General features: G+C 39.0%; 2 protein-coding genes across 4 annotated transcripts; one reads left to right on the top strand and one right to left on the bottom strand.

Annotated features, from left to right (window-relative positions):
- Positions 1–5461: 5461 nt before the first annotated feature.
- On the top strand, positions 5462–8966 carry LOC110889843 (bidirectional sugar transporter SWEET2). Of its 2 annotated transcripts, XM_022137411.2 has the most exons (7): positions 5462–5718; positions 7316–7352; positions 7464–7680; positions 7756–7914; positions 8000–8119; positions 8569–8708; positions 8744–8966. In XM_022137411.2, the coding sequence occupies exons 1-6, from the start codon at positions 5658–5660 to the stop codon at positions 8680–8682; spliced, it is 708 nt and encodes a 235-aa protein (XP_021993103.1). In that variant the 5' UTR covers positions 5462–5657; the 3' UTR covers positions 8683–8708; positions 8744–8966. The 2 variants fall into 2 exon arrangements, with proteins under 2 accessions (XP_021993103.1, XP_021993101.1); XM_022137409.2 differs by having other exon boundaries at positions 8569–8966.
- Positions 8967–9425: 459 nt separating this feature from the next.
- Positions 9426–10389, bottom strand: LOC110891868. Of its 2 annotated transcripts, none has more exons than XM_022139383.2 (2): positions 9744–10389; positions 9426–9600 (listed from the first exon to the last, which is right to left on the bottom strand). In XM_022139383.2, the coding sequence occupies exons 1-2, from the start codon at positions 10329–10331 to the stop codon at positions 9553–9555; spliced, it is 636 nt and encodes a 211-aa protein (XP_021995075.1). In that variant the 5' UTR covers positions 10332–10389; the 3' UTR covers positions 9426–9552. The 2 variants fall into 2 exon arrangements, with proteins under 2 accessions (XP_021995075.1, XP_021995074.1); XM_022139382.2 differs by having other exon boundaries at positions 9426–9606; positions 9744–10385.
- Between the last annotated feature and the right edge of the window lie 14965 nt (positions 10390–25354).

Here is a 25354-nt window from a genome sequence, read left to right as displayed (position 1 = left end):
AAAGCTAATTTTAAACATGTAATGCACATTGTAGTACATGTTATATTGCACATGTGCACTACTGTAATAATAGTATTGAAAACAAGACGACACCATAAATCTTTTTTTATGTCATAAAAAATATGCTCGAATATACTTGAATGAAAGATAAGAAAATTTGTGATCTTATGGTGCCATTTTTGTTTTAAAATGATAACGTATGGAGAAATGAGAAATGTTTGAAAAGTTATATATTTTTTGTTCCAATTTTACCCCTACTTCATTAAAAGTCTCCCCCCTCCTTTTTAGTGGCTTTTAATTAGTTTTCTTGTTTTCTCATATATATATATATATATATATATATATATATGTAGTTTTCTCATGATTCTCTCCCTATATATATATATATATATATATATATATAGGGCTTGGTTAGATAAGAAACCCCTTCTTTTTAAGAAAACTATGGAAACCCATTCTGAACCATTGATTAGCTTACATCTAAGTTGATCAAAGGCCATGATTATTTTGGTGTTAATAAAAATAAAAGGAAATACAAAAGACTGCCAACTTGTACCATCCAAGGGCATTTTCGGTAGGTAACATAAACATCAAATCACCATAAAAGCTTCTCTTTCTCTTACCTCTTTCTCTTACCTCTTTCTCTTTCCTCTTTCTCTTTCCCATTTCTTCTTCCCTGATCTTGAAGACAACCATAGTCACAACCATAAAAGCTTATCCGGACGGTTTGAAGACCCTTCTTCGTGTTCAGGTGTTGTTGATTAGAGAAACAATAACCTTTAGAGAGAGAACGATGACAAGATAAATGTTTTTAGAGAGAGAAAGTTGATGTTTTAGAGAGAGAGAAACAACAATCTTCATCATGTTCATCTATAATCTTTATTTTTTTAGAGAGAGAGAGAGATTTGAATGTTCAAGTGTGTGTGAGAGAAGAAGGTTTGAAGACCCTTCTTCGTGTTCATCGGACGGGTATAGATCCGGTAAGTGTTCTTGAAATATCATTTCACACTTGATTTTTTGTTGAAATGGTTGTTAATATGTTTTTATGTGCTGAAAGTGTTTTAGTAATGGTTAATGGGGTATCCATGGTTAATGTTCATGTATTTTAAATAAATCAAAAACTTTAGGATGAAATTTTGAACGAGTTTTTTTTGTTGGTTTGGTTGCTTGTTAGGGGCTTTTGATCTTAACAGTAGCTGTTCTTATGTTGGTTTGGGTTGCTTGTTTGGGTTTATGATCTGAACAGTAAGTGTTTTTTTTTTTTTTGGTTGCTTGATTCACAGACTCAGGCCCATAACATGTGTTAAGCCCCATGTTAGAATCTTATATAACGTGTGTTAATTTATAGAAACAAACCCATAAAGATATTCAATTGACAAGCTTGATGGATTTAAATAAATCCAAAACTTTAGGATGAGATTTTGAACGGGTTTTTTTTGTTGGTTTGGGGCTTTTGATCTTAACAATAATTGTTTTTTTTTTGTTGGGTTGCTTGATTTACAGAGACAGACCCATAACATGTGTTAAGCACCTGTTAGAATGATATATAATGTGTGTTGATTTACAGAAACAGATCCATAAAAGATATTGAATTGACAAGCTGGATGGATGTAGGCGACGTTAATGCGGGGACATTGAATAAGTCACATCCTTTGGGAAAGATGTCTTCGTTCATTTATAGCATGTGTTGGTGGTTCATGCTGTAACAGAACACCATGATGTAACGTGTAATATGAAACGAGCCATTTATGGTAACACATGTACCGGTAATTTTGGAATATATAATATTGTATTCATGTATAAGCTAGTGGTTTACAAAACACCATGATGTGTATATACTGATCTAACATGTGTTACAATTTGTCTGTTCGGAACATGTAATTGCTTAACATGTGACAAGGGTGAAAACAGTCGACGGGGGCGATGAGTTTAATGGGGAGCTTAGTTAATATCGTAATCTTGTTGTAACCCCACTTGTCTACATATGATAACATGTAAGCATCCATTATAACCCGACTTGTATTCATGTATATGAAAGTGGTTTGCAAAACACCATGATGTGCATATACTGACCGTAACACGTGAACAAGTTAACATGGAACATACAAGTTAATATCGTAACACCGTATACCTGAATAAAATGTGTTAAGCCTCTGTTATACCTGAATACATTAGTATAAGCTAGTGGTTTCCAAAACACCATGATGTGTATATACATACTGTAACATGTGTTAAAGTGACTGAAAATGTATAACGTGTGTTAAGCATCTATTATAACGTGTGTTAAGACTTCCATAATGGATGAATAAACTACAATAGTAACTTAAAAACAACAGAGTAAACATGATATAACGTGTGTTAAGCTTCTATTATAACATGTGTTAAGACTTCCAGAATGGATGCATAAACTTCAATAGTAACTGTAACAGTAGAGGTACAAATACGGGCGCCTCCACCATTATAATCTTGTTGTAACCCGACTTGTATTCATGTATATGAAAGTGGTTTGCAAAACACTAAGATGTGCATATACTGATAGTAAAAACGTGTACAAGTTAATATGGAACATACAAGTTAATATCGTAACACCGTATACCTGGGATAAAATGTGTTAACCCTCTGTTATAATCTTGGTTTAACCTAACATGGTGTCATGTATAAGCTATTGGTTTCCAAAACACCATGATGTGTATATACATACTGTAACATGTGTTAAGCGACTGAAATGTATAACGTGTGTTAAGCATCTATTATAACGTGTGTAAAGACTTCCACAGTGGATGAATAAACTCCAATAGTAACTTAATAACAACAGAGTAAACCTGATATAACGTGTGTTAAGCCTCTATTATAACATGTGTTAAGACTTCTAGAATGGATGCATAAACTTCAATAGTAACTGTAACAGTAAAGGTACAAATACGGGCGCCTCCAACAGAAAATGTGTTAAGTCTAGACCGTTTTAAAATCGTGTACTAGAGAAAACAAGAAGAGTCTCACATTACATATTACTAGTAAACAAAAATACATAGCACTAAGAAAATGGTGGAGCTTCCTTTGAAAGTCTGCCTTAGCTTTTCAGCGGCTACCTTTGTTGCCTTAGCTTTCCAACGGTCCCGAGAATTGGATTTTATTTCCCTTGAATCCATCACCAGCCTAATAACAAAAAGATAAGATAACCGTTAAGTCGTTAACCAAACATAAATACTAACACATTGATAGCCAGAATTTTTTTTCTCAGATAACATCACAAAAAACAGTTACTATTCAGATCAAAAAGCCCCGAACAATTTTAACAATTTATTTTTAAGTTTATTAAAGACAGAAACTGTATCAATTGTCATTCCATAATTTCATAATTTATTATTACTTTTTTTTATAAATATGTTTTTGATTTAAGAGTTACAAAGTACAAATATCCACCGGCAAAACCCATGAAAAAAGATTAAAGATTTAACCATTTTCAACCTGGGGGTCAACTGCTAGAACATTCATGATATACTTTCTTTGAAAAAACATATTTTTCATTTGAAAAAATGAAAAATAATGAAAAATTGAAAACCCACCATTTTTTCGTCTTTTTTTTTGAAAATTGTGAAAAAGCCAATAAACAAGATTAAATATTTCAGAGATTTAACCTGGGTTGCCTGGAAGACTTCTTTTTTTCTTGATTAGTGGTTGAGTTTGATTTGGAGGAGGATGAGCAAAGTAATTTTGATAATTTGGATTATAACTGCTTCCATTTTCTTGACCTTTATTCTCAAAGCAAGAATTAACAGTAGTTGCATGAAGATCAGATGCAGAACTCAAATCATCTTCAGAATCACATTCTGCTGTTTCATCATCTTCTTGACTCACTAGGGTATTTTGGAGGGGCAGTGGTGGGGGTTGTGCAGCGGGGGTCGGCCGACGGTGGTAAAGGTGCAACGGTGGTGGGGGTTGAGCAACAGGGTTGGAGGTGTTTACGGTGGTGCCGGAGGTACAATATTGATGGTGGTGATGATGGTGGTGGTGCGGTGGTGATGGTGGTGTGGTGGGAAAAAAGATAATGATGAGAGAGAGATTTGATGAAGAGAGAGATCTGAATATGAATGTGAATAAGTGTGTGTGAGAGATATGTGTGAGAGAGAAATGTGTACTAACATGTCAATGTCAGGAAGAGAGAGAAAGGGCAATGTAAAAAGACCAAAATACCATCCATTTTGTCCTCTCCAATCAATGACGTGGCCAATTGTAGGCCTTGTAATGGGTTTGCTAAGTTTCCTAAAAAAATGAGGTTTCTTGTAGAGCATTATCCTATATATATATATATATATATATATATATATATATATATATATATATATATATATATATATATATATATATAGGGGATGGTTTAAATGAAAACCACTTTTATTGTGAAAACTCGAAAACTAACTAAAAAAGTCTAAAAAAACCTAAAAAACATACAAAATTTTTTTTTTTTACAATTTTTTTTTAGAAAAATCGCTACTTTTTATATATGGAAAAAATTTTCAAAAAAAAAAAAAAAATTTTGGTTGTACTGCACATGTGCACTAATACGGAAAGCCTAAACCACTTAACCCACCCCCACCGACACCCCCCAAAAACCTAAACCCCCCACCCCCCCCCCCAAAAAAAAAAAACCTAAATTCACCCTTCCACCAAAAGCCTAACCCCCTCCCCCCCCCCCAAAACCTAAACCCCCCCACCCTCCCGAAAACCTAAAACTAAACCCTAAACATAAACCCAAAAAAAACCTAACCCCCCCACCCCCCCCCCCAAAAACCTAAACCCCCCTCCCCCCACACCCAAAAACCTAATCCTAATCCTAAACCTCCAAAAAAACTAACCTTAAAAGCTAAACTAGACTCAAAAAACTAATTTTAAGCATGTAATGCACATTGTAGTACATGTTATATTGCACATGTGCACTACTATAATAATAGTATTGAAAACAAGACGACACCATAAATCTTTTTTTATGTCATAAAAAATATGCTCGAATATACTTGAATGAAAGATAAGAAAATTTGTGATCTTATGGTGCCATTTTTGTTTTAAAATGATAACGTATGGAGAAATGGGAAATGTTTGAAAAGTTATATATTTTTTGTTCCAATTTTACCCCTCCTTCATTAAAAGTCTTCTCCCCCTCCTTTTTAGTGAGTTTTAGTTAGTTTTCTAGTTTTCATAATAACTAGTGGTTTTCATTTGAACCTTCCCCTATATATATATATATATATATATATAACTTCATTCATAAATAGTAATTTCATTCATAAATTGATTCGTTTTTTTAATTTAATAATTATGGTTACCATTTATGGAAGGATCATTTGTTGATACAAGTAGGTCAATGACAAGAATATGAAGTTTGTAAAAGTAAAAGGACTGATTAAGGGCTGATCAAAAGTAGAAGTCTAATACTATAATTACCAACCACAGCTGGAATCCGAGGGTACTATATACGACACACATGATGAACAAACAATCACTGGACCACTGAATCCTCTAACTCGTAAAATAAAATTAATTCCTTTGAATCGAATTTGCTACCAGTTGTTGTAGCGATCAACGAAAACAAACAAAAATTTGGATTATTCAGTTACACGAAGAAGATCATCAAAGAAGAAGTTCAAGAGTTACTGCAAATGGCTGCTTTGAGTTCACCTCAAACGTTTGAGGCTTACAAGCAGGCTGCTGGAGTTGCTGGTTCGTATCTCTCCATCTCTTTTATTCAATTCACTTCACTCTGTGTTTGTTTGTTTGTGTGTCTATTAAGTGTTCGATGAAATGTCATATAGAGATGTTACGTCAAACTTGGTGATTTGTAGCAATGTGGGTTTAATTTCTCGTCTTTTTTTTTTTGCTGTTTAAAATCTTTGACTGTTGTTGATTAGTGTTGTGATCGGTAAGCCGTGGCGGATCCAGGAATCTTTTTTGGTTGGTTCAATTTTTTAGATACTCTAATATACTAGGACCGTATGTAAAAATATTCGGGTCGGTCCGACGGTTCGGGTCGGGTAAAATTCATTATAAAAATAAGATACCCTAATAAAAAAAAACATGGTCATTAGAAATTAAAAAAATATGTAATACAGATACGACGGTTCTTACAAATTAAAGGAAAGTACCTATTTCCCTATGAGTTTTCATCTTGAAAACGTTGCATTACATCTTCGAGTTTTCGAGCGAAACTTGTTGAAAGAACTCCATTTCGATGTAACAAATGCAAGCATCGTTCATATTTCCATCACCCATCCTATTACGCAATTCTGTCTTCACATGCTTCATTGTTGAAAAACTTCTTTCAACACTAGCCCTTGCAACCGGTAAAACTAGTGACAACTTTATTAAACGATAAACCAACGGATGATCAATGTATACGCTTGTTTCCACCATCTTTTTGGCAAGATCACTTACCCCATTCAAGGATTCAGAATGAATGTGAGCCGTGGGTTGTGAAATCGTGAATTCGAAGTGTTCTTGACGTTAATTGGGGGTTAATTTGCTTAGAGAATGCGAGATTTGGTAGGGTGTGTCGAAAAGGGAAGTGATAGAACAGAGGTCTGATGTGCGTGTTTTGAAAATGGGGCTACTCGGTCGAACCCGTAAGTATCAATGTAGATCCGCCCCTGTCTGTAAGACCACCTTGTTATCGCGAGCGTGAGGAAGAAGATGGTGGTGGGCCCCTCTTTTAAATTTATTGGATTTAAATATTATTTTTAATTAATGGTGTGTAGTGAAAATTTGTGAAACGATTACTAAAAGTGAAAAAAAGTGAGCGAGAGCTCATGACTACACGACACTGATGATGTGACAGTAACTTTATGACGTGACAATAAAAAATTGTGAAACAGTAACACATAGCCTAAAGGGTTGAGGGTAAATAGCTTAGGATTGCATAATTACATTTAAATGGCTTGGGTTTAATGATCTATTTCTAAAGCTAGACCTCGACTCGTGTATAATTTTTCAAGCTCGAGCTTGAGCTCGTTTTTTTTAATATTTTATATAGTTATATTATATATGTTTATTTATAATTATAGTTTTATATGTAACATAATATAAATTATTTAATTATTTTTATCCTATATATGTATATATGTACACATATAATCATATTTATTATGTAATTATATATTGATTATATTAATTAAAAATGATTATGTTAATTTAGCTTTATTATATGATCGTTTAACTTTCCAAGTGTAGTGAAGCTCGGTATATGAAGCTCGAGTTTGTTTATTAAATGAGCTAGGCTCTAGTTTGTTTATCTAATCATGCAAATTCTTGTCAACTTTTGCAGGGAACATATTTGCTTTTGGGCTCTTTGTGTCACCAATGTAAGTATTAACAATTTACCAAATGTAGTAGGTCTATTCAGAATAAATTTTCTAAAAAAGTCCTTTTATAAAAAACCTAACTCTTAAAAACATATTTATTTCGATTTCCAGACCAACCTTTCGAAGAATTATCAGAAACAAATCAACCGAACAATTCTCAGGAATCCCATACATCTACGCCCTCTTGAACTGCTTAATCTGTGCATGGTACGGCTGCCCCTTCATATCATACGATAACTTGTTAGTTACGACAGTTAATTCAGTTGGTGCGGTTTTCCAACTGTCATACATAATTATCTACATAACCCATGCTGAGAAAACCAAAAAGGTTAGAATCCTATATTTTCATAAACATATTAGAACATTATTTAAATCATCTAAACATGTGACCTCGTATCTACAGTTCAAGATGTCGGCATTACTGCTAGCAGTATTCGGTTTATTTGCAGCCATTGCGATTGGGAGTTTGCTTGTTACTGATCTTGAACTTAGGCATTTGATTATCGGGTTTTTAAGCTGCGCGACGCTGATATCAATGTTTGCCTCACCACTGTCTGTAATGGTATGTTCTTCCCATGTTGAACGCGTATCATAATCTAATCACTTTGATTAATTTTATAACTTATAATGAATCTTTTTTCTTCCAGAATGTAGTGATCCAGACTAGGAGTGTTGAATTCATGCCGTTTTACCTCTCACTCTCCACTTTCTTGATGAGCACCGCGTTTTTGTTATATGGATTATTCAATTACGACCCATTCATTTATGTAAGCTTCTTATTTTTTTATTTATTTATGTTTCGGATGATGATAATGATTATTATTACTAGGTAGGTAGAGGATCCTGTACATTAATTCAGAAGTGTGAGAAGTGTATTATAACACTATATATAACACTATATAACACCATATAAACACCGTATAACACTATGTAACACCATATAACACCATATAACACTATGTAACACTATATAACAACTATAACACTATATTTTGTCTGATAGCATGTCTATGATAGATGTATAGTGTTATATATTGTTATATAGTGTTACATAGTATTATACGGTGTTTATATGGTGTTACATAGTGTTATATATAGTGTTATAATACACTTCTCACACTTCTGAATTAATGTACACTATCCCTACCCATTATTACTATGTCTATTAGCAACTAACATCGCTGTTTTTTTTTTTTTTTTTTTTTGTCAATTTAAGGTTCCAAATGGCATAGGAACTGTCCTAGGAATTGGACAGTTGGCTTTGTATTTCTACTACAATGATAAATCAAAACAAGGAAACAGAGAACCGTTAATCGAATCGCTTGCGTAACAATTTCATGTTCATATCTTTCATAGGAAATCAATCAAACCCACATCAATAATTTGCTTATGTGAACTTGATTGGTTCTTGAGTTTGATCTCTGATTATCATTAAAGAATTGGTGAGGAATTGTCATGTTTGTGTCAATATGTGAATTTTGTAGTCCAGTTGTGCATTTGTTTGTTTGTGAAGATGAAGTCTGTGACATCTTTGTTATATCTTTGTTTCCATTTTGTCTTGTATCCCAAAGTTGTGAATTTGTAAGTTTTGAAATTTAGTGCATTGATGATGAATTTAGGCAAGGGCCGAAGCTCGAGCTTATGTCTCGGGATCGAGCTCAGCTTGTGAGTAATTTTTTAAGCTCGGCTTCTGAGCAATTTTTGAAGCTCGAGTTTGACTCGGGACAACTCATGTATTATTTATATTTATTACTTGTTTATATACATTTAGTTATTTTTACATATATTATTTATAGCTATAACATAATCTATATTATCTGGATATATATTTTCATAATTAAATATAATAATATTCGGTAGGTAAATCTAAGTTTATTATAATATATACAAATTATTATACTATATAAATAATAGGCTCGTTTAGGCTACTGTAGCTTGTATTTGAAGCTCAGGTCTGGGCACATTGATTGAATTATTTCCAATTTCAGCTCGAGCTTGTTGGTTAACCCCTACTCGATTTGAGTTTTTAACGGGCCGATCTTGAATAGACTATAGAGTGATGATATATACAAATTTGCCAAAAGAAAAATCGTTATCGAGCTCTTGGTCTTACTTCATGAAGTTTTACAAGATTTAAAGAAAATATGCGACTAATTACATTCGTATTTTGATACCAACAAGAACGAAAAATGATAATGAACTACAGAAGATCTCTCAAAGTAGCTCTTACAGTGGGTTGTACTTGTTCCTGTTCCTGCAATCAAACAAAAAGTGCAACATGTTCAAATGTGATGTAAACTTGTGATACATACTACATAGTATATGTGACACTTATAACTCATTCAGTTATACAGTTATATACGAGTCGATTTGTGTATACATAATGCATACCTGGACATCAGCAGAGTTGCCCTGATCTAATGGCTTCCCTCTTTCATCATATAGAATGAGCCCACTAAACCGCGGAAACTCGCATTTCTCCCCCATTAATATGGGCCGCTGCCACACCGGAGAAGCTGCATTATGGCTCGGCCACCCCACCTCACCCCCACCTCTAGCAAGCAACGGTGTGGGCTGTTCTTTCCGGCTTGCACTCAAATTCCCATCCCATTTACTACCTTTGCTCCATTGAACCGACCCGACCAACCCCTTCTTCACCCTAACCCATTGACCCGGTGACCCTTTTTGCTCAACCACACCGCCACGGTCTTGAACTTTTTTTGTATATCTCTTCCTATACGTCGTGGCGACACAAAGCCCGATAACTACGACGACTAGAAAAGCGGTCCCGGAAAAGAAGATTGTAGCTTCTTGTGTTGAAAGCTTCCACTTATCTTCTAAATTCCAAAGTGCTTCCATTGATGTGAGAATTGTAGGAAATAACTCAATAAGTTTTAAGTTTGTAGAGGTTGGGGGTAACCGACAATTGGGCCTGTTTTGGGCCTGATTAGCATGAAGTTGGTGTCCGGTCTCTTTCATTTAATTAGCCGTTGGGAATTTAATTATCTCGTCACGAGGATGTCGGAAGCTACGGTGGATCATTAAAGAGGGTACAAAAAACAAATGTTTTGAGTTGCAAATTTGATCTTATAAAGAACATGCATTTAAATGTGTGTTATTTTTATAATGTTGATGTCACAATCTTGGTTTACTAGCTTTCTATTAATTAAAGCTATAATATATATATGTATTAGGTTGTTTATTTTTTAAACGTTTGAATTTTATTAAAACGGGAGCTAGCAAGTTGCTAAAACCCCAACCACATACAGTGATTCGCTAATCGAGATACATATCTATTGCAGTTCAAACACCCCAGCCACCCTTTTGTTTAACCCACACCCCACGTTGCCTTTGACCCGATTGAAACAGCAAGGAAAAACTGCTGCAAACGGCTCCTCGCCCACCCACCGATCCATCCAGAAAAGAATATTTTCCCTTGTACTCGCGACCCCCATAATTATCTTCCTTATATGTATGTTAACATGCTTTATGTCTTCAACTATTTTAAAAATACCTTTCTAAGTGCCAAATATGGATGTTGATAACGGCATAGAGTCACTCGCCCCGCTATTGATAGTGACTTTGTCTTTTATCTTGAGAGCCTTGTTTGAAACACATCCATTACCTCTTGCGTAGGCACATAGAGATACCCCCTAAACTAGAAAACTATTCTAGATGGTTAATCTTATGGTTTTCGGTTTAGTTCTTGTCATCAGAAATAGTACAAGTTTAACAACTATTAAAATCAATTAACTAAGGTGTGCATCCTTTCCTGATGGTTCGAGAGATAAGTCGGGATTGCTAGGTTATTAGTTGGGCGGTGTTTGGTAATTGGGTGACTGTAGAGGTATGGTATTGGACCCGACTCGAGCGGTCAGACTTTCCCGTTACTTGTTGCTTTTTTATTAATTATTTATTATTGTGATGACTAACCCAACCGCGAGGCCCAACGCGTTGTAGTATATACTACATTGGGCTAAAGACTTGTAGAGATAACCCCTAACTGGGCCTGGCCCATTGAGGTTAGGGGAGGCCTATGTCCCCTATATAAGGAGGTGTTCACCTCATTATTAGGACAGGACAAGATGGAGCCGCCACACTTTTGTTACTGGAAACAGGGGATTCTTTCCCCTACCGGTCATCTCTACAAGCTCCACTTTCTTGTCTTCTTCATTGCAGATCTAAGTTCAAGAGGAGGAATAAGGTGTGATTCTTCACCCTCATGGAGAAAGCGGTCCAATCATCCCGACGGTGATTCCGTGTTTCAACATTGGCGCCCACCGAGTTTATGTTAACCATCTGTTGATCACATCTTGTTTTATCCTCAGATCTCTAGATCTGTGTTCTTAGAGCCACACTCCCGATCTTTGAATGGATAAACCCCACAGATCTGTGTTATGTTTTCAAAAACTTCTAGATCTGTGGTATTTCACTTGTTTCGGTGCTTCAAAATCTCCAGATCCACATTTGTTTCAAATGGGATTCACAACCTCATATACAAGGGAGCTCAGATCTGTTGTCGTACAAAGACTTCCTCAAAATAATCAAGAGATTCCTGTTTTGAGGGGTCCAATGCCTCGTTATAAAGGTTAGCCGTCATTTATTCATGAAATAAGGTAACTTATTCCCCTCCTTTTCTCGGATGAAAGCTCTTGTTAAAACAAAAATTGAAAACAGTCATGAGAAAAAGTTTTGCTAACTGGCAAAGTGATGTTACAAAAGAAAACAAATTGTGAAGTTTTCCCTTACGTCACTTCAAAAGTTCGAAAAGCTCATGATAGTCGTTTAATATTTTCTAATCAACATTTAAAAGGTCAGAGAATATTTTGTTAATGGCATCTTTCATTTCTTTCTCGACAAGAAAAAGAATCGAGAACATTTGCCACAATTATTTTTATTATTAAATTATTAATAAAAGGAAGCAGTCACCTTTTTGAAACAAAGCTTTACAGCTGTAAACACCTAATAAGGTGTCAGGCACAGCTTTACACACAGATCTATTTCTTCTAAAAAAATAAAAAATAAAAAAAATCGTTTTTCACACAAAGAAAAATGGTTACCTTTACAGCTGTCAACAGCTAATAAGGATAGACACTATAAATTTAGTCCTTTACAAAAATAATAAAATATTGTTTTTACAAAACACCTAATAAGGACAGACCCTATTTTCAGCCCTTTACAGCTGTCAACAGTAAAGTTGTCCTAATAAAGCTTCACACCTTTTGGTTTTCAAAAGACAAATGGTTTTTTTTACAAAGTCTGCAACCCTTGTTACACCCATGCTCCTCCTACGTTTGTTATCAGCGCCAAGTTGAAGTTGAAATATGAGTGTTCATACTTCACCATAAAAAGAAGGTTTCAGTGAAAACCACTGTGCATGGCAAGCCTCTACTCCGACACGCCGTGCGCCATACATCTGATAAGCTCAAACGCGCGGCGGCGCATGGTGCACAGCTCCGATACGCCGTGCGCCATCCGTCCGATAAGCTCAAACGCGCGGCGGCGCATGGTGCACCAGCTCCGATACGCCGTGCGCCATCCGTCCGATAAGCTCAAACGCGCGGCGGCGCATGGTGCACCAGCTCCGATACGCCATGCGCCATACATCTGATAAGCTCAAACACGCGGCGACGTATGGTGTGCACCAGCTCCGACACACCGTGCGCATCGAGCAAGCTCCGTTGGATAACCACAAACGCGTGACGGCGCGTGGCGTGCACAAGCTCCACCAACAAGACACACGAACAACACTCGCCTCACTAACATTCAATCATCAACAATCAAAATTACAAACCAAAACGTACAGTCTTTCCCTTAGTTCATGGGTATTTTTAGGTGTTCCAAGAGTTTTAACCAGACGTTGAAACGAGTTAACGGCCGTATTGATCTGAAATATCCCGGACGCAATAGCTTGGGTCAGATCTTGTTGCTTGAATCCATTGGTGTATTTGACGCCGGCGCGTGTTGTTGTTTGTATGTATTTGACGCCTCACTAACAGTTCATCAACACAACGAACTGTTAACACTCACGAACAGATCTATACAAGCTAAGCAAGATCTTTAACACACGATCTTTAACATATGCTCTGAATCTGGTCAAAGGGTAAAAACCCAAAGTGACTTTCGAAAGTTAGTAAATGAAAGAAACTTCTGTGAAAATATCTCTACTGATTGATTAACAAAGTTAGGTGGGTATTCTCTTATATCCGGTTGTTAAATAGATCTATACTTGGGTCTTTAGCACACCGAAAATAAGTAGCAACCAGCCCAACACCGAAACCCAGCAGCCCAAAGAGCCCAGTCAACATTCAGCATCAACATAACCAAAGTTAGCAAATTAAAACTGATTTAAACAAAGTATAAAACTGATAAGTTTTAAACTGATACAATATTTTAACAATACCTCGCCAGTGCAACCTTGTGGGTGGCTATCTCTTAATAATCGGAAACATTTGCTTCTATATTTAAATGAATTCCGACCTATGCTTTCTATACACCTCGTTTTCTAGAAAGAAAGGCATTGGAATCATTTAATATAACGAATAAATGGACATTTCGTCTTCTATACGACAGTTTATTGTTTGTGTGATGCTCATCATGATGTCACTAACCAAGAAACTTGAGGGACACTTTCTATACTCCCTAATTTAACAGTTATAAAAAAAGGGGCATGCAAACTAGTTTTTACATATATATATTCTTTGGAAATGTCTCTTTTTGAATAAACATGCCACACACTCGTTACTTATGGCATGTTTTCGAAAGTTGAGCTTAAACTCAAGACATTTTCACATAGATAAATAAATCCCATACAAAGCCAAACCAAGGTAACAACTCTAGTTACGATGTTGACGTTTTCAAATAAAATATCAACATTCGGTCGCTTTCAAATAACATTAATGTTTTGATCCGTTGCAAGTAAAAGCATAAAAGTGATATTTTATCATCACTATACCGTCATGAGTCCGTTTTTGTTTAAGCAATCATGTGACAGATGCATTACATACGGCACATTTATACATTTGTTACTTATCTACAACTAAAATGTTAGTTCACATGTCAACTTTATAATCTTGCACCATAACTTTCATTTTATGGCTAAAACACATTATTACGTGTTACAAGAGTCGGTGTATGACCTTTAAGTATGCATTGGGGTACATATCTGTCACGACCCCCGACCCCATCTGGCCGGAATCGGTGCCGTGAGCAGTCCAGTGGTACCGGTGATTATTTTTGAAAAACATTGCAGCGGAATTTTCATCAGGACCGTGAGTTAGGAAAAAATATCAGAGTTTATAAAACACCGGATTTGATTTAAATGGGATAAACCCCTGTTTTACAATGGTAGCTTTAATAAAGATAAATTTTATTTCATAAAACAATATTTCTTAATTTGATTAAAATAAGCCATTTCTTGATGCCTTTCAGTGCCGTATCCAGCCTTTACTCCAATCTATTGTAATTACCTGAAACATGTTTGAAAAAGGTTTTGTCAGCGGAAAATGCTGAGTGAGATCATTCCATTTTTTATAAAATATATTGTTATACCTTACAGTATTAAGGTTTTTATATTTATTTGTATTTACCTCACTCAATCAGTATTTTGTCACATGATGGCAGTTCCAATATAACAGCAATAATATCACTCATTGGCTTACTTTCGTCCAATAGTGAATTTATCAAATAACTATACTTTACTATTATTCAATTTATCTGTCATTAGGCGATTCCTATGACGGGGTCATATCACTGTTGATCATTCTTTCAACTAGTGACTCTGTTTATACCACTGTTGATCATTCTTTCAACTAGTGATTCTAATTATAACACTGTTGATCATTCTCTCAACTAGTGTCTTTGGTCATATCACTGTTGATCATTCTTTCAACTAGTGACGCTGGACATGATGATGTCTTATGACATTACTTTGTCAAATATATTATTTATGGCACAAAATCATGTAATCCAGAATAATGACATTTTATGTCAACTATTATAACTTATCCAATATGTCAATTCACTAATTGTAATACCATGATATAGTAACCTGACTACAAATAGAATACATTATACTTGACCTTATTATGGTATCCACCATTTAGATTTATTCTTAAGCATACATTAAATTTTATTAACAATTTAAGATAATATTAGTTATAGTTGTGGTCATGCTAATATTAGCTAACTTTTTGGTTAATCGTAAAGAGGATCAAATAATGCATAAAACTTCCCATCCCAGCAGTTATTACAAAATATAATAATTTAACCACTGTAAGTATAACTGGTAATCATTTAGGATTTTTAGAAAGCATTTGTAATATAATTGTATCACAAAAAGGTGATAAAATGTGATAAAGGAGTATGGACTCACAAACGGTGAGAAAAGAGAAATGAACTCACATTGCAGATTTCTACGGGCAAAGTTTAGTCTATAGGTAAGCCTTGATATATTGCAGATTCAATTCGGGCAGAGTCTAGCCTACTGATTATCCTAATAACAATTCACACAAACGGGGTTGTAACTAATACAGCAGTTACGACAATTCACGAGATTAAACCCTCACAACGATTAACAAGTGCAATACTTAACAATTCAATCGGATTCGCAACGAATAACAGAGCATAGTCCGAATTCGAACAGCACTCAAATATTCAAGTCGAAATCACGACGAATAATCAAAGTACAAGCTCAATTTGAGCAGCACCCGGATAATCGTTGGATAGTTACAATCGATCGGACGTTGAATCGTAATAGCGATCGAGTTATTACCCTGATTGCGGCAGCGTTTCGAGGTGTGTGTGTTTGGATAGTAGAAGAAGTATAACTCGACGTCAATTTGGAATTTGAGCGTCGTTTTTGTGCCCATAAGCAAGTCCCGAAGCCTGCTATTTATACACGAATTTGCTCCTGCTTACGGACCGTAAGCCTGAGCCCTTACAGTCCGTAAGGGACACCTATAATTCTTTGGCTTGCCCCCCACGGGACTAGCCCTGATGAGTCAGAAATTTGGTCCAATTAAATTTTAACAACGAGTTATTTTAGATAACTATCAACTAGGGTTTGCCCCCCTTGAGTTTTAGGGGCCCTGATTCTGATTCCGATTGTTCTGAAACTTTCAGGGTTTGTGTAAAATTACTTGGGTGTCTTAATTAGGTTTTCCTATTGAGTAAAATAATATAATAAATAGTGGTTTTGACGAGGGTTGTTACAATATCACTTTAGCTAATATATGGACAATGTTCATATGTAATCGGCTGTGAACACTTGAATTATTCAGAAAGGCATCGTTACACGTTTTCCCCGATAACATAAACCGGCTAACATCTAGCAAATGAAATTATTTAACGACATGGCTAGTAGTTCATCGTTTTAACGAGCATTAACCTTGCAATATTTCTGGCGCACACTAGTATCATTGCTTATTATTATTCAACTTCAATGCTACTGACATTTTTTAGCAGCTAAAATAAGCAAACGGGCTAGCATAGTCCAACACCATTCCGAAATTCGAAGTTGCTTTCACATATTACGGAGTTTGGATACATAGAACGAACTTCTCATAAGAACAAGGTTTCGGTACAATGCTTTCATATATCAAATCCTTTGTTCTAAATTACCTTGTTGACTTGTTTGCAGGGCAAACAATATACGAGCACGTAAGTCGCCATACGCGCCTGCTCCTTCTACATACGAGCGAGCACACATGCGTTTTGCACGCATGCTCCTCTATTTATGAGTACGTAAGCCGCTATACGCGCATGCTCCATTACAAACGAGCACGTAAGTCACCACGCGCGCATGCTCCTTCTACATACGAGCGAGCACGCATGCGTTTTGCACGCATGCTCCTCTATTTATGAGCACGTAAGCCGCTATACGCGCATGCTCCATTACAAACGAGCACGTAAGTCGCCACGCGCGCATGCTCCTTCTACATACGAGCGAGCACACATGCGTTTTGCACGCATGCTCCTCTATTTATGAGCACGTAAGCCGCTATACGCGCATGCTCCATTACAAACGAGCACGTAAGTCGCCACGCGCGCATGCTCCTTCTACATACGAGCGAGCACACATGCGTTTTGCACGCATGCTCCTCTATTTATGAGCACGTAAGCCGCTATTCGCGCATGCTCCATTACAAACGAGCACGTAAGTCGCCACGCGCGCATGCTCCTTTACTCACGAGCGAGCACGTAAGTCGCCACGCGCGCATGCTCCGTTACTTATAAACACATAAGTCGCCATGCGCGCAAACTTTTTTGCATACCAGTACGTCGGCCTCCATACGAGTCTAGTGTTCTACATACGATCATCTCAGTCTCCATGCGAGCCTAACGCCCCACACATGAGCACGCCATTCTCCAAGCGAGTTTGCTGCTACACATGCAAGCATGCTAATCTCCATGCGACCCTACTGCCTTTACATACGAGCGTGTATGCCATCCGCGCGCATGCTTAGCCATATATGAAAATGCTCACAACACGTAAACCGTGCTACAAATGCACGCACCACTTTGGGTATACGCAAAAACACATTGGCTAAAATAAAGTTTCGTTTACACCTACAATCTTCAAGACAAGCCACATCTCCTTGCTTCACGCCACATTGTTGTTGTGGCACAGAGGAAGATTAGCGCAGGCTCAGGTTTCCACTTCATTATCCTAACGCAACTTTATGCCAATTCTCATTCGCGATAACCTGACTCAAAGTGGATTAACACGTGCAAATATTGTAGACAATAGTTTACAAAGATTTAAACACCAAGTATATGTATTCCATAAGGTTAAACATGCGCGCGCCTTGCGTTAACCAACAGAAGTCACACCCAAAAGGTGAATATTCTACAGAAGCCACACGACTGTGCGCGGACCGCTAAAGCTAGGCCACACTCGAAAATCATCCGAAGGGAAGACACTCATCTAGTCCAGAATTCCACCCACTTGCCATCCGCGCGTGGGAGCAACACTGGACTAGGGGGACCTGAAGCGGTATGGTCCCAAATGCTGCATCAATCATACGCACGTTGGACCCTAACCACACTCAACCGTCAAAACTCAGCCAGTTCCAAGACTCGTGCACAAGACCTAACCACGTACGCACAACCTTAACAAGCTCATGGTAATGCGCAAATACAAATGGCAACTGACTACAGCCAATCAGCATGCGCCAGGTTTGCCCAACCAATTTCCACGATGAACAATCGTGGGATATTCACTGTTATATTATCTCTACTCGCAACGAAGGACAGACGCAATAAACATGGCCAGCAAAGCCCTTGCGCCTCGGCGACAGGTAAACATAGAATTAATAATTCTCATTTCCCAACACTCCTAATAAGTCTAGTGCTCCTCCCAGCGCTTGCACTCGTGAGCAACACTAGACTGGGGGACTTGTAGAGGTATGGTATTGGACCCGACCCGAGCGGTCAGACTTTCCCGTTACTTGTTGCTTTTATATTAATTATTTATTATTGTGATGACTAACCCAACCGCGAGGCCCAACGCGTTGTAGTATATACTACACTGGGCTAAGGACTTGGAGAGATAACCCCTAACTAGGCCTGGCCCATTGAGGTTAGGGGAGGCCTATGTCCCCTATATAAGGAGGTGTTCACCTCATTATTAGGGCAGGACAAGATGGAGCCGCCACACTTTTGTTACTGGAAACAGGGGATTCTTTCCCCTACCGGTCATCTCTACAAGCTCCACTTTCTTGTCTTCTTCATTGCAGATCTAAGTTTAAGAGGAGGAACAAGGTGTGATTCTTCACCCTCATGGAGAAAGCGGTCCAATCATCCCGGCGGTGATTCCGTGTTTCAACAGTGACCGTCATCTAATTTTTCGCGTCTAGAATTTCCTAGGATTTCAGTTATTAGGGTTAAATCAGCTTCACAATTTGAGGATTTTGGCACCACAGTTGCTATATATCTGATAACAAGTTGGCATCAACCCGCGCGTTGCAGCGGGATGTTAATTATTATTGCTCATTTGTACAAATACAGTTAAAGATACGGACAATTGCCGCTTTCCTAAAAACTGTAATTTGAATTTAGCAACCAAACACAAAGGCCTTTTGAGACTATAATTTCAATAGCTTATTTCCATGTGAAGACCACAAATTAGTAAAGCAATTTGTTTTTTTATTCCTGTGTGGTTCTTAAATTAGTGGTATATGTTACTATAGCGAGTATCGGTATCAAAACGAACTCGACCAAACTGATACTAACTGAGTTACCGCAGAATAGCGCGAGGGAAAACCAACTAGTTGGGATTAACAATAAGCATTAAACAATAGTAACCAAATATGGGATAATTTGACGTCACCGAAATTAAAAGTTAAAATTTAGAATTATGTTCAATGAATTCAAACTTTTCCATGGTCCTTTTTTTGCTTCTTGAATTTAGTTTATGTTTAAGGGATTGAACCTTTTCCATAGTTATAGTTTGTTTAATTCTTATATCGCAATTAACATGAATCAATTAAATTCAAAGATACCTAGAAATTCAATGTCACACCCCCAAAATCCACCCGCGGAATACCACCGCTTGGGAGCGTGACTGACCAGGATCAAGCCATCAATCATATCAAACATAGCATTTAATAATAATAAAAGTAATTAACGTAAGTCACCATGACATGATTGATGTTTCAAAACCAAATACTGTTTTAAGTAGCGGAAGCATAGTAAAGTAAATTCAAAACGAGTTATGAGTTCGACATCATTAACGATCCATCTGCCCACAACGACCTGCTCCTTCCCTGTGCAAGCTCCCAAGTATACCTAAGGTCCTGCAAGGCATGCAGCAAATAATCAACAAACTAGTTGAGCGAGTTCACAGAAAGTAAGTTCATAAAGTAATGCATAAGTATAGCTAGTGGGGGCTTCCCATACTAGTGTGTAATAAAGGTGGGGGCTTCCCATGTTCATCCTGGTTAATGAGGGCTTCTCATTAACGGTACTTACTAGACTAACTTCCGACCATGTGTTCTTCTTTACCGAGAACAGGAAAACGTACAGGGTCACGTAGGCTTTACGTGACGTGCCCTTCCCCGAGGACAGTGGTACGCGTGGGGGCTACGTAGGCTTTACGCAGCGTGGCCTTCCGATCTGGAAGCCAGTGGAGGGTATTGGGTTACGTAGGCTTTACGTAACGTGTCCTTCCCGACCCGGGAGACATATGGCAAAAGATCTGGGTTACGTAGGCTTTACGTAACGTGTCCTGACTAACCTGAGGACGATGGTCTATAGTCTGGTATATGCGTAAGTACGAGTAATCATTCCATTTCATCATATCCAACCCAATTCCCAACCCGGGAATCCCATGCCTTGGCTGTGTGAACTCACCTTGGTTTGCTCGGCAGATACACAGAAAGTACAAGTAGCAAGTAAATGATCACTCACGTCCTATCATGGTTATTATACGAGTCAGGTTCGTATATAGCACGTATATAGTAATCACGTATAGTCATGGCAAACATGTACGCACGTAAACAGATAAGACATAGCATGTGAGGATCCAATTGTTCTAAGTCCATTCATACCCGGCCCAATGACATAAGCAGCCCAATAACAAAACAATCCAGATTCTCAATCGGCCCAAATAGCAAACACATACAAGTCCATTAATAAACAGTCCACAATTCAAATCGTTGGGCTCAATAGATTGGGCCCGTGACAGTGAAGGCCCAACAGTGTGCGTGTAAAGGGTGGTCTCGAGTCGCAACGGAGATCTCGAGTCGCAACCGGAGATTACGAGTCGCAACAGCTGGTTGCGAGTCGCAATGGAGATCTCGGTTCATCATGGTCTGGTTACGAGTCGCAACGGGACTCGCAACCGTGGTTTCGGCTGGTGCTGTTTGTGGTTTCGAGTCGAGACGGGGAGGTTTCGACCCGCAATCTGAGTCGCAACTGGCTGTGTAACTGGTTTCCATAATTCTAGTCAATTAAACTCCGTGATTTCAGCAAACACTTAGGCAGTTTCGGAAATCAGATCAAACAAGGATTGTACAACATTCAATCATATTCATAATGTCTTCAAACCTTCATCATTTAGCAAATTCATAACCGTATCAAATCAATAATCGGATTATCAACCAACACTAAACCGAATCCTAATCATAACACCATCCTAGCATGCACCCTAATTCGCATGTACAAACAGAATCATCTCAGCCGATTACAAACATCAATCCGGACCAATTAACAAATCACTCATGCAACCTATTTCGTATGAAAACATGATCATCATTCACAGAAACCGATTAACAAGAGCACAATCAAATAACTCATACCAACCGAATACTAAATCATACAATCCGATTTATCATGGCATCACCTAAGCATAAAACACATAATCATAGATAATATACTAACCGATTACAAGTAACGAGATGTGATCCGAACAAGAGGGTGGTCGGATGGCCTTGTGCCGTCGGTTCCTCAACAAGCCGAGAGAGAGAGAGAGCAAAGCTTCTAGGGTTTGTGTGTGTTTGTGATTTGCAAAAATGGTAAAACAAAACCCCTAACTCGGTTTTGTGTTGCGAGTGGGGAGTGGGCCGAGCCCACTTGGTTGTCTAATGGTCCGCGTGCACAAGGAGTGGCCCAAAGGGCTTTGTGTGGCCGGTTTGTGTAGTTTGGGCTCGTGCAACACATAACATTCATACATACACAACACACGTAAACAATTATTCATTTAAAATCATATAATTCAGTTCTCATGAGCACGTAACGTTACATCAAAGCATGTCTAAAGTTCGAGTTGTCACATTATCCCCAACTAATTGGAAATTTCGTCCCGAAATTTGGTATGCACTCACTGAGGAAGCTAGGTAAACTGTACTGTTCACTGGTTTTCCTGGGGTGTCACATCCTCCCCCCGTTGATCTGGAATTTCGTCCCGAAATTCCGAAGTAGTAGCTTCAGCCTCAGTAGTGGTTGCCTTGTTCCCGAATAACTGGGGGTACTTTTCTGTCATCCTGTCTTCGCGTTCCCAGGTGTACTCTGGGCCACGTTTGGAGTTCCAACGAACTCGGACAAGAGGGATTCTCTTGTGTTTGAGGACCTTCACATCCCGGTCCGTGATTTCTACTGGTTCCTCAACGAACTGCAACCGCTCGTCGATAGTGAGTTCCTTGAAAGGAATGATAAGATTTTCATCTGATAGGCACTTCTTTAAGTTCGATACATGAAAGACATTGTGAACTGCCCCGAGTTCAGCTGGTAGGTTCAACTTGTAGGCTACCTTGCCAATCTTTTCTATGATTTCAAATGGTCCGACGTACCGCGGATTCAATTTACCCCGTTTGCCAAAACGAACCACACCCTTCCAGGGTGAAACTTTCAATAAAACCCGGTCCCCGACCTCAAATTCCAATGGCTTTCTACGCTTGTCCGCGTAGGCTTTCTGACGGTCGCGTGCTGCCGCCATGCGTTGTCGTATCTGTGCAATCTTTTCTGTGGCGTCCACTACAATCTCTGGACCCGTGATCTGACTATCCCCCACCTCTGCCCAACAGAGAGGTGACCGGCATTTACGCCCGTACAATGCCTCGAATGGAGCGGCTTGAATGCTGGTATGGTAACTGTTATTGTAAGAAAACTCCACCAAAGGGAGGTGCTTTTCCCAGCCGTTGCCGAAATCGATGACGCATGCCCGAAGCATGTCTTCAAGAGTTTGAATCGTACGCTCAGACTGTCCATCCGTCTGAGGGTGGTATGCTGTGCTCATGTCTAGTCGTGAGCCAAAGGATTTATGCATTGCTTGCCAAAGTTCTGACGTGAATCGTGCGTCGCGATCCGAAATGATGGACGTGGGCACCCCGTGCCTCGAGACAACTTCTTTAAGATAGACGTCTGCAAGTGTGGAGAACTTGTCCGTTTCCTTAATCGGCAGGAAGTGTGCAGACTTAGTGAGTCGATCAACTATGACCCATATCGTATCGTTCCCACGCTGGGATCTAGGTAGGCCTGTAACGAAATCCATGGAAATTTCTTCCCATTTCCACTGAGGTATCTTAGGCTGCTGAAGTAGACCAGCTGGTTTCTGATATTCGACCTTGACTCTTGCACATGTCAAGCATTTTCCAACATACGTAGCAATGTGGGCCTTCATACTAGGCCACCAATAGGTAGTGCTGATATCGTGGTACATTTTATCCGACCCTGGATGTACCGAATAGCGAGACTTGTGTGCTTCATCCATCACAAGTTCGCGTAGACCGCCATAGAGTGGGACCCAAATCCGGCCCGTTACATAGTAGGCGCCGTCTGCCTTCTGTTCCATTTGCTGCCGTGAGCCGCGTAAGGCTTCAGCCTTGACGTTTTCGGGCTTCAGTGCTTCTATCTGAGCAGCTCGTACCTGAGCAGGAAGGCTAGACTGAATCGTAAGCTGTAGTGCTCGCACGCGCTTCGGTAAAGTGTCCTTTCGACTAAGGGCATCAGCCACCACATTGGCTTTGCCTGGATGATACTTGATAGCGCATTCATAATCGTTTAGTAATTCGACCCATCGCCGTTGACGCATGTTCAAATCCTTCTGCTTAAGGATATGCTCGAGACTCCTGTGATCGGTGTAAATCGTGCACCTGGTACCGTACAGGTAGTGTCGCCATATCTTAAGCGCAAAAACAACAGCTCCCAGCTCTAAATCGTGCGTCGTGTAGTTCCGTTCGTGAACCTTGAGTTGACGAGAGGCGTAAGCAATAACCTTGTCGCGCTGCATTAACACACATCCCAATCCCCGAATGGATGCATCACAATATACTACGAAGTCTTCTGTGCCCTCTGGCAATGAGAGAATAGGTGCGCTGCAAAGCCTATCTTTTAAGTGCTGAAAAGCAGTCTCCTGGGGCTCTCCCCAGCGATAGGTAACACCCTTCTGTGTCAGTAGCGTAAGCGGCTGAGCAATCTTCGAGAAGTCTCTAATAAACCGTCTGTAGTAACCTGCCAGACCCAAGAATTGGCGTATTTCCGTTGGCGTACGCGGTGCAGGCCAGTTCCTGATCGAATCTACCTTGGATGGATCGACATGGATCCCATCCTTGTTCACCACATGGCCCAAGAAGTGGACTTCACGAAGCCAGAAGTCGCATTTAGAAAGCTTGGCGTACAGCTGTTCCTTCCGAAGGAGTTCCAAAATAAGGCGAAGATGCTGCTCGTGCTCCTCCTGACTCTTGGAGTAAATCAGGATGTCGTCGATGAACACAATGACGAACTTGTCGAGATAGGGTTTGCACACCCTGTTCATAAGATCCATAAATACCGCAGGCGCGTTCGTTAACCCGAATGGCATGACGAGAAACTCGTAGTGACCGTAACGAGTTCTGAAGGCTGTCTTGGAGACGTCCTCATCCCGGACTCTCAACTGATGGTACCCAGACCTCAAGTCTATCTTCGAGTAGTAACACGACCCTTGCAATTGGTCGAATAAGTCGTCTATGCGTGGAAGAGGATAACGGTTCTTCACCGTCACCTTGTTGAGTTCACGGTAGTCGATGCACATCCTGAACGTACCGTCTTTCTTCTTCACGAAAAGCACTGGAGCTCCCCAAGGCGAAGAGCTTGGTCGTATGAAACCCTTTTCCAAGAGTTCCTGCAGTTGCTTTGACAATTCCTCCAATTCTGATGGAGCCAGACGATATGGTGCGCGAGCTATGGGTGCTGCTCCCGGAGCGAGCTCGATCTGAAATTCGACCTGACGATGAGGCGGTAAGCCAGGTAAGTCTTCAGGAAACACCTGAGGGTAATCGCGTACAATTGGAATATCCTCCAATTTCTTTTCCTTTACTGATGCGTCTGTAGCGAGTGCCAGAATGGCAGTGTGACCCTTACGTAAGCATTTCTGAGCCTTCAAGAAAGAGATGATGCCAACCACAGCACCACTCTTGTCGCCTTGAACTTCTAGAGGTTCCTGACCAGAACGAGGAATGCGAATAACCTTTTCGCTGCATAAGATTTCTGCCTGGTGTTGGGAAAGCCAATCCATCCCAATCACG

This window comes from Helianthus annuus, chromosome 11, assembly GCF_002127325.2.
Source record: "Helianthus annuus cultivar XRQ/B chromosome 11, HanXRQr2.0-SUNRISE, whole genome shotgun sequence".
NCBI lineage: Eukaryota > Viridiplantae > Streptophyta > Magnoliopsida > Asterales > Asteraceae > Helianthus > Helianthus annuus.
This window is presented reverse-complemented; position numbering and strand designations above follow the sequence as displayed.